The 12589-nt window shown below is 38.4% G+C and overlaps 2 protein-coding genes across 2 annotated transcripts; both read left to right on the top strand.

Annotated features, from left to right (window-relative positions):
- The first annotated feature begins 19 nt into the window (after positions 1-19).
- LOC115157359 (leucine-rich glioma-inactivated protein 1) lies at positions 20-7431 on the top strand. The gene is made up of 10 exons (XM_029705549.1): positions 20-108; positions 267-287; positions 2252-2496; positions 2757-2828; positions 3554-3625; positions 3726-3797; positions 4876-4947; positions 5103-5272; positions 5609-5773; positions 5984-7431. Exons 3-10 carry the CDS (start codon positions 2306-2308, stop codon positions 6802-6804), a joined length of 1635 nt encoding a protein of 544 aa, XP_029561409.1. The 5' UTR covers positions 20-108; positions 267-287; positions 2252-2305; the 3' UTR covers positions 6805-7431.
- A 330-nt stretch (positions 7432-7761) lies between these two features.
- On the top strand, positions 7762-12289 carry LOC115157365 (solute carrier family 35 member G1). Its single transcript, XM_029705558.1, has 3 exons — positions 7762-8165; positions 9260-9431; positions 9532-12289. Exons 1-3 carry the CDS (start codon positions 7868-7870, stop codon positions 10280-10282), a joined length of 1221 nt encoding a protein of 406 aa, XP_029561418.1. The 5' UTR covers positions 7762-7867; the 3' UTR covers positions 10283-12289.
- Positions 12290-12589: the final 300 nt, after the last annotated feature.

Here is a 12589-nt window from a genome sequence, read left to right as displayed (position 1 = left end):
GTAGAGATTCTAATGGCGTATTTTTGTAGGCACTAACTCCGCCATGGTTCGTTGGACAAAGGGTGTGGGGAAAATTAATGTCGTTTTTGGATAAAAGGCGAAAATAAGGTCTGTCATGTGAATTTTGAAGAATTTATGTAATAATAAAAAACATATAAAGGCTCATAGAAAAAAACATAAGATTTCCTACGCCTGTGTTAACCCCAGACTTTATTTTCGGCATTTATTCTAAAACCCTGTTCTTTCCCCATTCATTTTCCTCATAGGGATGGCTGAACGAACCAAAGGTAGGTAACCTATTTCCAGGGTTTAGGGCTACAAGCTGGCGAGCTCTATTTGTGATTCACACAAAAACAAAGGTGCATGAAAAGACCACAAATTACTGTATTTCAAACAGTGAACTGCTACAACCAATGATATACACTGAGTGCACAAAACATTAGGAACACCTTCCTTTTTTTGAGTTGCACTCCCTTTTGCCCTCAGAACAGACTCAATTTGTCGGTGCATGGACTCCACAACGTGTCGAAACCGTTCCACAGGGATGTTGGCCCATGTTGACTCAAATGATTTACACAGTTGTGTCAAGTTGGCTGGATACACAAGTTCAAGGGCACTTCAATATTTTGTCTTGTCTATTCACCCTCTGAATGGCACACATACACAATCCATGTCTCAATTGTCTCAAGGCTTAAAAGTCCTTCTTTAACATGTCTCCTCCCCTTCATCTACACTGATTGAAGTGGATTTAAAAAGTGACGTTAATACGGGATCATAGCTTTCACCTGGATTCACCTGGTCAGTCTATATCATGGAAAGAGCAGGTGTTCTTAATGTTTGGTACACTCAGTGTATATATAAGACCATTGGCCACAACCAAAATTACAGGACCTCTCCAAATCAAATAATATTTTCAACAAATCTATGGTTTGATTCCATTATCACATTTGTTGAGAAGCAAATACACACACAAGCATGCATCAGATATTCAGGTATTGATTTGAATAATAAAAGCATGGATTTGTTTAGGAAAAAAAGAAGTGGCAAAAATAGACAATTCTAAATAGAGTAGGCCCTTAGTCTATTTTGAACATGCACACACAGAGAAATCACCCTTTTAATTATTTGTATTTTATGTGGGCATATGCAAATGTACTGTAAGGAAATGGGGTTTTGAAGTAACCATTAACTATATCTGCTATCCTGGCTGTACTTATGTGGGCTTTCATAGATTCCGTTAAAGATTCCGTTATAGATTCCGTTATATCAAATGGGAACAATAGATCTCTTATTCTTCTGAATACTGTAATTGAACTCTTTGGAAAATGGTGGGATGGCAGGGGTGAACTTTTCCAGTCTTGAACAGAACTCCACTGTTATTTGAATTGGATGGGTTTGATCCCCCATTGAACTCAACAAAGACACAGCATTTGATTCAGTATGTTCGCTGAGAGAGCTAAAAAGAAAAAATAATTTGGTTGAGCACAGAAATGTAAGGCGACTTTTAGAGCCAGCTGGGAACAAACTGATTAAAATAATTATTTTAGGATAATATTATTATAGCTGCATCATATTACATATGCTATTATAATGTTTTTGTTATTATGATTTTGATTTGGTTTTTTATTATAGTGTTATTAGCCTACATTGCTATAATTGGGATTTTATTATGCTATTCCTATTACTATTATCAACAGCAGCAGCAGCAATAGCAACATTATCAATGAGCGAGACGCAGGTGCTCTTCCAGCTTCCATAGACTCTTCTAATGAATAGGCCGTTCCGCATTAACCATTCAAGGATTTCGTGCGCGCATAAATAATAGTCTGCGTCTCTCAAAAAAATAAGCGCCGCTCTCAGCGCGATCTCTCCAGGGACTTGAGGCTTTCATCTTTTCTTATCCGATCGAGCCAAATAGATACGTATTCAGACCTTCATAATAAAACATATAGCTAGCCTAGTTCTTACAAATAAATAACACTATAAAAACTGTGTAGCCTATATTGGATCTATTTTCACTTTTGGAATTACAACGTATTTTGGAGGATTTTAATCTGTCCAAGGATCGGAGACCTTTGTTTTATCTTCCCTCTCCTGCATTTGTAAATACTGCGCCTTGCAGAACGAATCTTTTGGATTAGTGCCTGGTCATTGAGATACAAGCTGCATTCATCACTGCAAATTCATCGAAGCAAATACAGACATTCAAGATTTGGCATTGAAACATTTTAATTTGGGATTTTTCCTTGAGGTTCATGTTCAGAAATATTCGACGGACTGGTTGTCACCAGAGAGCAACACGAGGATGGGATATGCAAGCAAAACCCTGAAAGGATGCATGGTGTTTATTTGGATCGCCACGGTCCTGCTTTTATCGGAGACCAGAAGAGTGAAGCAACCTAGATGCCCCGCATCTTGTACGTGCACCAAAGATAATGCACTGTGTGAAAATATAAGATCGGTCCCTCACAGCTTTCCACCTGATGTCGTTTCATTGTAAGTGCTTTGAATTAAATATTGTTAATTATTTAAATCATAATATTGGCAGTGGCATTAATATGGGGCTGTCGTATGATCAATCTTTCTTTGTCTAGTATTTTGAAGATGTTGAATATAATAAAATAACAGCGCAAGTAAAGCAGCAAATTGAAATTATATAGACCTACAATCAAATGAAATGGTTGATAATTGATCAATAATATGAATCTATGTTCTGATATATTGCCTCATTTCATTTGTACCATGTTTCTATGCAGATCTTTTGTCAAGTCTGGATTCACCGAAATCACTGGAGGAAGCTTCTTACACACGCCTGCTCTACAGCTTCTGTGAGTTTGACGTCGTTACTCAATTATTTTTCAAAAATATCTACTAAAATGAGGGTCCATGTGCATCAACAAAGCACATCCCTGTTCCCTCAGAGGAAGAAGAGCAGGGTTATGTCATAACAGACAGCACATGAACTGGGCGGGGGGTGGGGGGTCTTGGCTGCTGAGCTGAAATAAAAATGTCTCAATGAAATGAAACCACAATAAACTTCTCTGAGTACTCTTAACATTACAGTAAAGCTATTGTCTGAGGTACCACCCATTCCTCAACATGACACAGTGTGAAAACCTACTTGCACATAATGTCCCTCATGTGAACAGATTATTCACAATTATCTATCTCAAGACATTCGTTTCAGGAAAACATGTATCTTGGCATGGAGGTTTCCCTCTTAATGGTGCCAAATGAGTCAGAGTTTGTGGGATATATTAATAATACTGTCAGAATAGGCTGTGCTATGACATGTTTTGTTGGGAATACATATGTTTTTATTAGAGGCTTGTGAAACAGTTGTTTTGGGAACTCAGATTAATAAAACAGTACAAGTGTGAACAGGAGGATTAGGATAAATGAAAATGAAGTGGTTCACATTTTTTAGCAGAGGGGTTGCTTGGAAACTCAACCACTGGGAAATATTTATATTCAACTATGAGTAAAAACGACAATGTGACAGAGCAGTGGTAATAGAAATTATGGAATGTGAACTCTTTTCTATTTTCTTAAGTCTTTTCACTGCCAACACGTTTGACTCAATTGATGAGGATGCGTTCCTGGGACTACCGCATCTGGAGTACCTGTGAGTTGTACTCTCTCTAATGGATAAGATACTCAAAAATGCATAATATGATGATTTAATCCTCAAAATATGTTATTACATGTTATTACCTCATTCACAGGTTTATCGAAAACAACAAAATTGCTTCAATATCACCATATGCATTCCGGAGCCTAAAAGCACTGATACACCTGTAAGTATAAGAATGTCCTTTTTTTACTTTCTTACAATCTGAAATCGTGGAAAATGTGTAATTTACATATTGTGTTAACCATACTTGAAAACAGAAATAAAGTATTGTAACCAATATCCTTGCAGGCTTTTTGCTTCTGCCTAGGGTGCATACCATTATCAGCAACATGGTTGACTGAGGTCCCCATAGGTACATTCAAATATTAAGCAAATGGACCTCGGTGGTGTCCACTTTATCATTGTCAAAAATGCATAGGATGCAAGTCCTATTCCAGTGATATTGAACAAGGTTAACCTCCCTCACTTCTGCCCACCCTTAGTGGCTTTGGCATAAAGTTGATCTTTATGGTTGTCAGGGATACACTATTTTGGCATAAAGCAGGTGTTTCTGGTTGTCAGGGATACAGTATTTTCAACCTAACTTCCGTTTCCCCTGAAAAACATAAGTAGGGACTACGCTCAGGCAGCTTTCTACGACTGCTACGTTAGGTTACTTCTGCCAGATCAAGTTGCCAAAGGACACTCTGTGGTGGGTCTAATGTCACATGTAACCTTGGTGACCTCGCTGACTGTGAATATTTCCAGTTTTCACACCAGAATATTTGCATCAGGCCCTCAAAAAACCCTTGAAACCCAAATAATGTATATTGGCAAACATGTTACAAAAACATTGGTTTTACTTATCATGTGACCATCATCAGTATACCTTGCCAACACTCTGAAAGGTAGCTTTCTATAGAAAAAAAGACAGACATGAGTGGACATGTGTTTACTGAATCTTTATTCTAAGAACTTATATCCTTTCACTATTTTTTGTAGATTGTATGAGTCCACGCTTGAAAATCTAATTATAACCAAGAACGATATGACCTGGGGGGCAAAACTAAATATAATATCTGCTCTGTAACCTTACTCATACATCTGAAAAGGGCCTATCCAGTGACAGGGTGAAACATAATGCTGGGTTCCAAGAACGTCTCTTTTTGGAAGTCAGCCACAATATATTGTGTTGGTTCAGGACATACTGTATTTTTCCTGTTGTGGTCTAAAACTCACATTGTTTTCCTCTTTTTTATTAGGAGCCTGGCCTATAATAACCTTGAGACATTACCCAAAGATGTTTTCAAGGGCATGGATGCTTTGGCTAAAGTGTGAGTCTTTTTTTCTTCTTCACATAACCAGCGGCCTTATGGGTAACGTCAACATCTAAAGTGTACTTATGTTAAACCAAAAAAGTGTGAGTATCTTTTCATTAAAAATATTCAGGTTTTGATTTATGCATACTTTTCTAACCTGTTTTTACCAGAGATCTGAGAGGGAACCACCTGGAATGTGACTGCAAACTAAAGTGGCTGGTGGAGTGGATGCGCACCACCAATGCGACAGTTGACCAGATCTCCTGCAGTGGGCCCCCACTTTTCCAAGGGAAACTGATCAATGACCTTGTGCCCGGGTCATTTGACTGCATAACAGCAGGTGATTGGTGCAATTATTATTTCACACCTTGGAATGTTAATCTCCTTAACTATTGCTGCCTTGTGAAATTCAGCACTGTGGCCATTTGAATTAAATGCAATAGACTCCAATAGACTTAGACTCCAATAGACGCCAAGACTGTAAATGAATTACTAGTCAGGATAAAGTGAAAATGATAACACTAGGGATTAATTACACTGTAGAGTATGTACCTACAGTAGCCTACAAACTACTGAAACAGTCACCAAGGAAGAATTCCAGTAATGTTGCCTCCTCTGGATGTGATGTTAATCAAAAACAAATTGTTTACATGAATACATCTGTTTTGTATTGCAGAGTTTGCCTCTTATCAGCCCCTGACGTTTGAATCCATTTCGGTGGAGTCCTTTACCTTTGGCATGGACCAGTTTGTTGTGTTTGCTCAGCCCTTCACTGGTACATGCAGCTTCCTGGAATGGGATCACGTTGAAACGGTTTTCAGAACCTATGACAGCGTTCAAAGTGAGCAATATGTGTTTTACAGTATATCATCAGATGATGAAATGATATGCCAAGTGTGAACTGTTATTGTAGTACTGTATCTGTCTTACCAAAAAAACGATATATTTTGTAACCTAAAATGTATAGTTGTATGTTTGAAGTGTTTTTCTCACAAATATTTACTTTATGTTCCTATGTACTAATACTTAGTTTTTGGTCCTTGTTTTACAGGTACATCCACTGTGGTATGCAAACCCATGGTGATTGATAATCAGCTGTTCATCATTGTAGCCCAGCTCTTTGGTGGCTCTCACATTTACAAGCGGGACATCTCTGCCAACAAATTCATAAAAATCCAGGACATTGACATCCTGAAAATCAGGAAACCTAATGACATTGAGACTTTCCTTATAGATGGTGAGTCCTTCTTCGTGATCGCCGACAGCTCCAAGGCCGGTTCTACTACAGTGTACAAATGGAATGGCAATGGGTTCTACTCTCACCAGTCCCTCCATGCCTGGTACCGTGACACAGACGTGGAGTACCTGGAGATCACTGGTAAGCCCCATCTGATCCTAGCAAGCAGTTCCCAGAGGCCCGTTGTCTATCAGTGGAGCAAGAGCCTGAAGAAGTTTGACCGGCGCACTGATATCCCCGAAATGGAGGACGTGTTTGCGGTCAAGCACTTTAAGGTGAAGAGTGAACTTTTCATCTGCCTGACGCGTTTCATCGGGGACTCCAAGGTGATGAGGTGGGACGTTTCCATGTTCAAAGAGGTACAGACAATGCCGTCGCGAGGCTCCATGGTGTTCCAGCCCATCTCCATCGGCAACTGGCAGTACGCCATCCTCGGCAGCGACTACTCCCTGACGCAGGTCTATCAGTGGGACTTGAAGAGGGGCCAATTTGTTTACTTCCAGGATCTAAACATCCAGGCACCAAGGGCATTCTCTCTGGTGTCCATTGACAACAGAGAGTTTCTGCTGGCCTCCAGCTTCAAAGGGAAAACTCAGATATACGAGCACCTAATGATTGACCTGAGTAATAATTAATTAATGAAAACAATTAAGGAGTGTGCAGTTGACAAGTGCAGTAGCACTGAACACTGTGGAGAGGATGACTATACTGCACCGCTATTTGCATGATATAGCCCACTAATAAGAAAGAATTCCTGATGAATGCCTTGCTAGAAACATCTACTGTGTCCCTCTCTTTCACAGCACTCTTTCTTCTTTTTTTCCTCGTAGACAAAGCAATTGTTGACGTACAGCAGCTAAGCCCTACACTACGGTAACTACGGTAATTCCTGTGCTATAAGATAAACTTAAGAGGTAAAATAAAGTAAACAAGAATTTTGCTTGTAAAGTACTCATTAACATTTAACTGACAATTTCCCAAATAAAATGTTTACGTTTTTACAATGATGAGTAAATTAATACAGCGTTTTGTATGTAGAGGGGACCACTCCAATCATGTTATATCTTTCATATGGAGCTATAGTTTTAGATTTTGAAATTACATTTTTAATTGAACCTAATCTAGGCCTAAATCTGTGTAATTGCAATACTACAAAAACCACACATGTATTCTAATCTGTAGTAAGACTGTGTTTTGTTTTAAATGTTGCTGTATTTTATGTATAGTAGACTAGTAATAAACCAATTTCATAAAAGCATAAATGTGTTGTCTTCAAGGCCTTGTTTAATAAACAACACAACTGCATTAGCCTACACATGATTTAAACATCTTGTCCCATGAAGTTAATCTAAAATTGCTATCATAATCATTCTATAACAACAACCCCTCTTTAGATAAGTACCCCAATAATGTCCAACATTTATTTCAGTTTTGTAGAACGAGGTCAAGGTTGAACCCTTTCGTGATTAAACATGAATTTAGGGTAACGTTTTGGTTGGCCAACTGGATTGCCTACCGGGAAGGAAATTTTGCTACCGGTATGTTGTTTGTTGGATAGCTGCCCCCCGTGGTTAAAGTAATCATTGCATGTTAATACAGTGGCCACCAAGGTTACATATTAAACCGGTGTGTCACTCACTCTCAGGCAGAGAAGGGTGTAAGCTACCTCCAAGGCATGTTCACCTGTTGCATCTTACAATGGGGGATTTGACGGACAGTAATAGCATAGATGACCGAGTTCTATCGGTCGTTCCTCGTAGAGAGGAGGACATCAAAGTTGTATTTCACAAAGTTGGCGATGACGACGACGATGAATACACTACTGAGAGAATCCATTTACAAAGTAATAGTCATGACGAGAGGGGCAATGATAAGGATGCAAGGACTAGAACAATGGAAAGCAGCGCGATGCAAAGATTCTGTCCTCTCATATATTGTAGAATTGGCGGCGGCGGGGATCCCATCTCAACGGACGCAGTAGACACAGTTGCCAAAGGTAGCCTTCACGGTAAAGTTAGAGAGAATGTATATCATTTCGCTATTTTAAGAGATCTACTAACGCAACCACGTGTTTGTTGTGTATTAATATAGTCCATTATATGACTGGATCTGCTTCCATCTAGTTGAAGTGATGAACTTTAAGATAGATGGGGTAATGAAAAGCATTGGCGTAGCCAATGACGACCTCCGTAGCAGCAAGTTATGTAACTGACGTAATCGCTGTTCTCTAACTACGGAATTACTTTACTGATAATCATACATATTGCCGCGGATGCACTTTCATTTTAAACTAGCTAATAATAGCCAATATATTGCAACATTGTGGCCGCGTCACCTCTCACTTTCATCAGACTGATTATTAATTATTGAACGTAATCCGGTTTAACATTTTCATCCTCTTCAAAGGGGATGACGAGGCATTTTCCCACCAGTTACAATTCTATGTAGCTCTAACTTCTTGAATGGTTTTCCCAATTTTTACAACAGAAAACACTTAGTAATTTATTCGTTTTTTTTCAACATTGGCTCCTTATTTGTAATTTTGGTATGATTACAAAATTGGAAAGAATGAGCACCTAGCCGACAGGTTGTAAATCAAACTCACAAAGAAGTCTAACAATGGTGTCCTCTGTTCTCAGATGAGTAATAATCTTCTGCATCCTTCCACGCAGTTTTCCATATGTTTAGTCAGTACAATTTCCCCTTATTCTTCCTGTTCAGTTTGAGCCTCCTGCCAGTTAGAGGACATGGGTTCATGGCACTCTTTTTATGTTGCGAATAAACATTAGCAATCAGTGGGTACAGTGTGTAACAGGTCAATTTTCAGGTGTATGTAGTAATATTAAATACCTGTAATCCCCCTACAGCTTTTAAAACTTGTTGAAAGGTTGCCTGTAACTGTAAGCCTTAGCAGGGATTCCCTTCAACAAAAGGCCTTTTAATATCACATTTGAATACTGTACCTCTTCCTCCTCCCATTTTGCCATTTCAGACAAACAAATATTAAATTCCGTCTTAGTAGTAGGTTAATGTTCAGTTCCAGTCAAGCTATTTTAACCAGTTAATGTGTCCTCCTCCCTCTGTCCTCAGAGAAAAAGCATTGTCCAGGACTGGGCCTGTTCTATGGCCTGCTGGCAACAGTGTTCTTCTCCGTTATAGCTCTTCTGGTGAAGACAATCGATGGAGTCCATGCTGTAGAAATCAGTGCCATTCGCTGTTTCTTCCAGATGCTGTTTGTGATGCCTATGCTTATCTATCACAAGTACGTTATTACAAAACTATATTTATCTGTATTGAACAACTTGACCCCTTGACCCCTGATATTTACATACAAATATTTCACAATTTCCTGTTTTTTTTAGGACTGGCTTCCTTGGACCAAGAGACAAGCGGATCTATTTGGTGATGAGAGGATTCTTGGGTTCTAACGCCATGATCCTATTGTTCTATGCAGTTCAGCAGATGCCCCTGGCTGATGCAACAGTCATCATGTTCAGCAACCCAGTGTTCACTGCCTTGCTAGCCTGGATCTTCCTCAAAGAGAAATGTACAATCTGGGACTGTGTCTTCACTGTGTTCACGTTGGCTGGTGTCATAATGATAGCCAGGCCTCCCTTCATATTTGGTGCTCGTATAGAGGAAATAGAGGGAGACTACACCAATCATCTCAAGGGGACTATTGCAGCCTTTGGTGGAGCGATGGGAGCAGCCTGCACTTTCGTAATACTCAGGAAAATGGGCAAAAGTGTCCACTACTATCTGTCCGTGTGGTACTATGCTGTCATTGGTTTCATTGAGTGTTTCATCGCTTTGTTTATACTTGGTGAATGGACCATTCCATTCTGTGGGAGAGACAGGTGGATCCTTATGCTGATAGCGATCCTGGGCATCGCTGGCCAAACGTTCCTCACCAAAGCACTTCAGATTGAGAAGGCCGGCCCTGTGGCCTTGATGAGGACCGTTGACGTGGTCCTAGCTTTTATTTTCCAGTTCATTTTTTTCAACCGAAAGCCCACCATGTGGAGTCTCGGTGGGGCATGTTGTGTGGTCGTCAGTACTTGCGGTGTGGCGCTAAGGAAGTGGTACAGCAACACACACCCAAGAAAGAGCTAAGAACCACACACCACACAAATAAATTACTTTTTTTGCAAGGAATAAATTAAAGTTGATCAGTTAATATGTTAATGTTCAGCAGACGAGTGAAAACCAAAAAAAAAAAAAAAACACAGAAAACCAAAGAAGCAACATTACATCCAAATGATACTGTAAGGTTTTGAACACAAAACTGGACACATTTTAGTATTTACATCTACATACTGTACTTAGAAAATAGGGTTTCTCAAAGGTGCTTTGGTAAGGGTGATATGTCAAACCATAATGACTCAAAGAACACTTAAATGGTTCTTTGCATTGAGGAAAAGGGTCCATTCATCTTTTAGTGATTATTAAAATGTAGCGATGGCGGCTCATTCAAATATTTTGGGGCGTGGTTTGCGCACAGATCTTTTTGTGCAACCGTGAGTGAGTGTCATTCCAGTTGATCTAATATGTTGTGTTGTGTCATTAAAAATGACTCGGGCCAGTAATGGTCTCTTGTTAAAAAGACTCACATAAAGCCTTGTGTCAATTGACAACTGTTGACTAAATCTCAATTCTCTCCTCAGAGACCCCCAGCCGTTCCAGAGCTAGCACATCTGATTCAACTTGTGAATTAACATAGTAATAACACCGTCATTTTAACAATATAATATGGCCAACCCTATAAGAAGGGTGTTCTATATAGCACCAAAAAAAGGTTGTAACCTTTTTTTATTGGATCTCTGTATAACCTTCAAAAATTGTTCTATATAGCACCAAAAATGGTTCCACTGTGGTTACAAGGAAAATAACACTGGTAGTGGCACTATATAGAACACATTTTTCTATCTGTACTGAGTTCATCAGTATCACGTCAGTACAGTGTAGGCCGTCATTGTCAAATAAGAATTTGTTCTTAACTGACTTGCCTAGTTAAATAAAGTTTATATATATAATTTATTTTTTATCAGCAACATCTTATTGTATTTTAAATGGGCTGATATCCTTTATTTTAATATACTGCTGGTCAGAATCGGTTTGTTGTGGAAATTTCGAAAGTGACAGGGTGATTTGTTTTCTTTTTTTTCTGCAAATATGTTTAAAAGATTGCTTTGTGCAATGTGTCACTGAGATTGCTGGATAGCAATAATATTCTGTTGACCCAACGGGTAAGCAGCATAATCAGACGACTTTATGCATAACTTACGTTTCTCCTGCCTAGTTAAATAGTAGAATTTGATGGAAACGTGATATTTACAGTACAAGTAGCTTTATGACAGTATACCACAGAAAACAACTCGTTGCCTTCCATTTAAAACGTTTACTAGTAATTTAGAACTAAGCACTTGAGTTTGCACATTTTTGTTACATGCAGTATCAGTTATGATGCTTTGTATAAGTTGTATACTCCTAGTTCTCTCAGGGTTTCTATGCTGTTTTATAGTATTTCTTAATGTATCAATAGAAATAAATAGATATTTATGCTTTATCAAAAGCACTTTCTCCGACTGATTGAAAGTCTTTGACTTGAATTTGTTCTTGTTTATCAAATATATTGATGTAGTGAAAATGCTTCTTAACTTTTCTGTGTTCAATCATTTTCAGGCAGGTTTACATAAGTTGGTCATAACGAAAGTATGAACAATTTAAATGAACCATTATATTCTTACATTTAATTCAGAGCCTGTTTATATGACATCATACATTGTTTCTAGAACTTCAAGTGACTTATTTTACAATGTGTTGTGTTCAATTAAGGTGGACACAGTATATCTGAACCTTTGTCTAGTTCATGTTTGATTTTATTTAACTGATACTGATTTGATTGATGAAACTATAAAGTTGGATGCACTCGCACAAAGAAGAGCATAAAATATTTGAGTTACTACCTTCATGCCTTACTAAATCCTTTCTCATCTATGTAATTATTATATTACAGTATTTATATGACTATTTCAGATTTTTTATTAGAAATAAGGATTGTTCTAAATATTGTATATTTGTCATATTTTTTATTCTAAAATAAATTGCATATACATTTCACATATGTCTTGATATCTCAAACTGAGGAAGTTTGATGTTTTCCATATATTCATACATTCACATGTCTGCCATCCCTGCTGTGATCCACCAGAAGATCTGACCCAATGATTTTGTTCCAGCCTGGCTAGACAAAGTCATCCATTATGAACACTATAACTTTTCTCAAAACACTGAGTCAGAGCCTTTTACCTCTCTTTGCCAAGACCTTTCCTTGATTTTCTCTTATTAACCCATCATTGAATAACAAAGCTTGTGTACTGTTGTTTTGTTTCGTTCTGTACATGGGACAGATGGCTTCAT

Source organism: Salmo trutta, chromosome 2 (assembly GCF_901001165.1).
Source record: "Salmo trutta chromosome 2, fSalTru1.1, whole genome shotgun sequence".
NCBI classification, from domain to species: Eukaryota; Metazoa; Chordata; class Actinopteri; order Salmoniformes; family Salmonidae; genus Salmo; species Salmo trutta.
The sequence above is the reverse complement of the archived record's forward strand: the minus strand, read 5'-3'. Positions and strand labels throughout refer to the sequence as shown.

Excerpts from the sequence above, each read along its gene's own strand:
- LOC115157359 (XM_029705549.1), top strand. The coding sequence starts at position 2,306 with ATGGGATATGCAAGCAAAACCCTGAAAGGATGCATGGTGTTTATTTGG. Across the intron at positions 2,497-2,756 it reads CCACCTGATGTCGTTTCATT|ATCTTTTGTCAAGTCTGGAT; the intron begins GTAAGTGCTTTG and ends GTTTCTATGCAG. Across the intron at positions 5,774-5,983 it reads AACCTATGACAGCGTTCAAA|GTACATCCACTGTGGTATGC; the intron begins GTGAGCAATATG and ends CTTGTTTTACAG.
- LOC115157365 (XM_029705558.1), top strand. The coding sequence starts at position 7,868 with ATGGGGGATTTGACGGACAGTAATAGCATAGATGACCGAGTTCTATCG. Across the intron at positions 8,166-9,259 it reads AGTAGACACAGTTGCCAAAG|AGAAAAAGCATTGTCCAGGA; the intron begins GTAGCCTTCACG and ends CTCTGTCCTCAG. Across the intron at positions 9,432-9,531 it reads CCTATGCTTATCTATCACAA|GACTGGCTTCCTTGGACCAA; the intron begins GTACGTTATTAC and ends TGTTTTTTTTAG.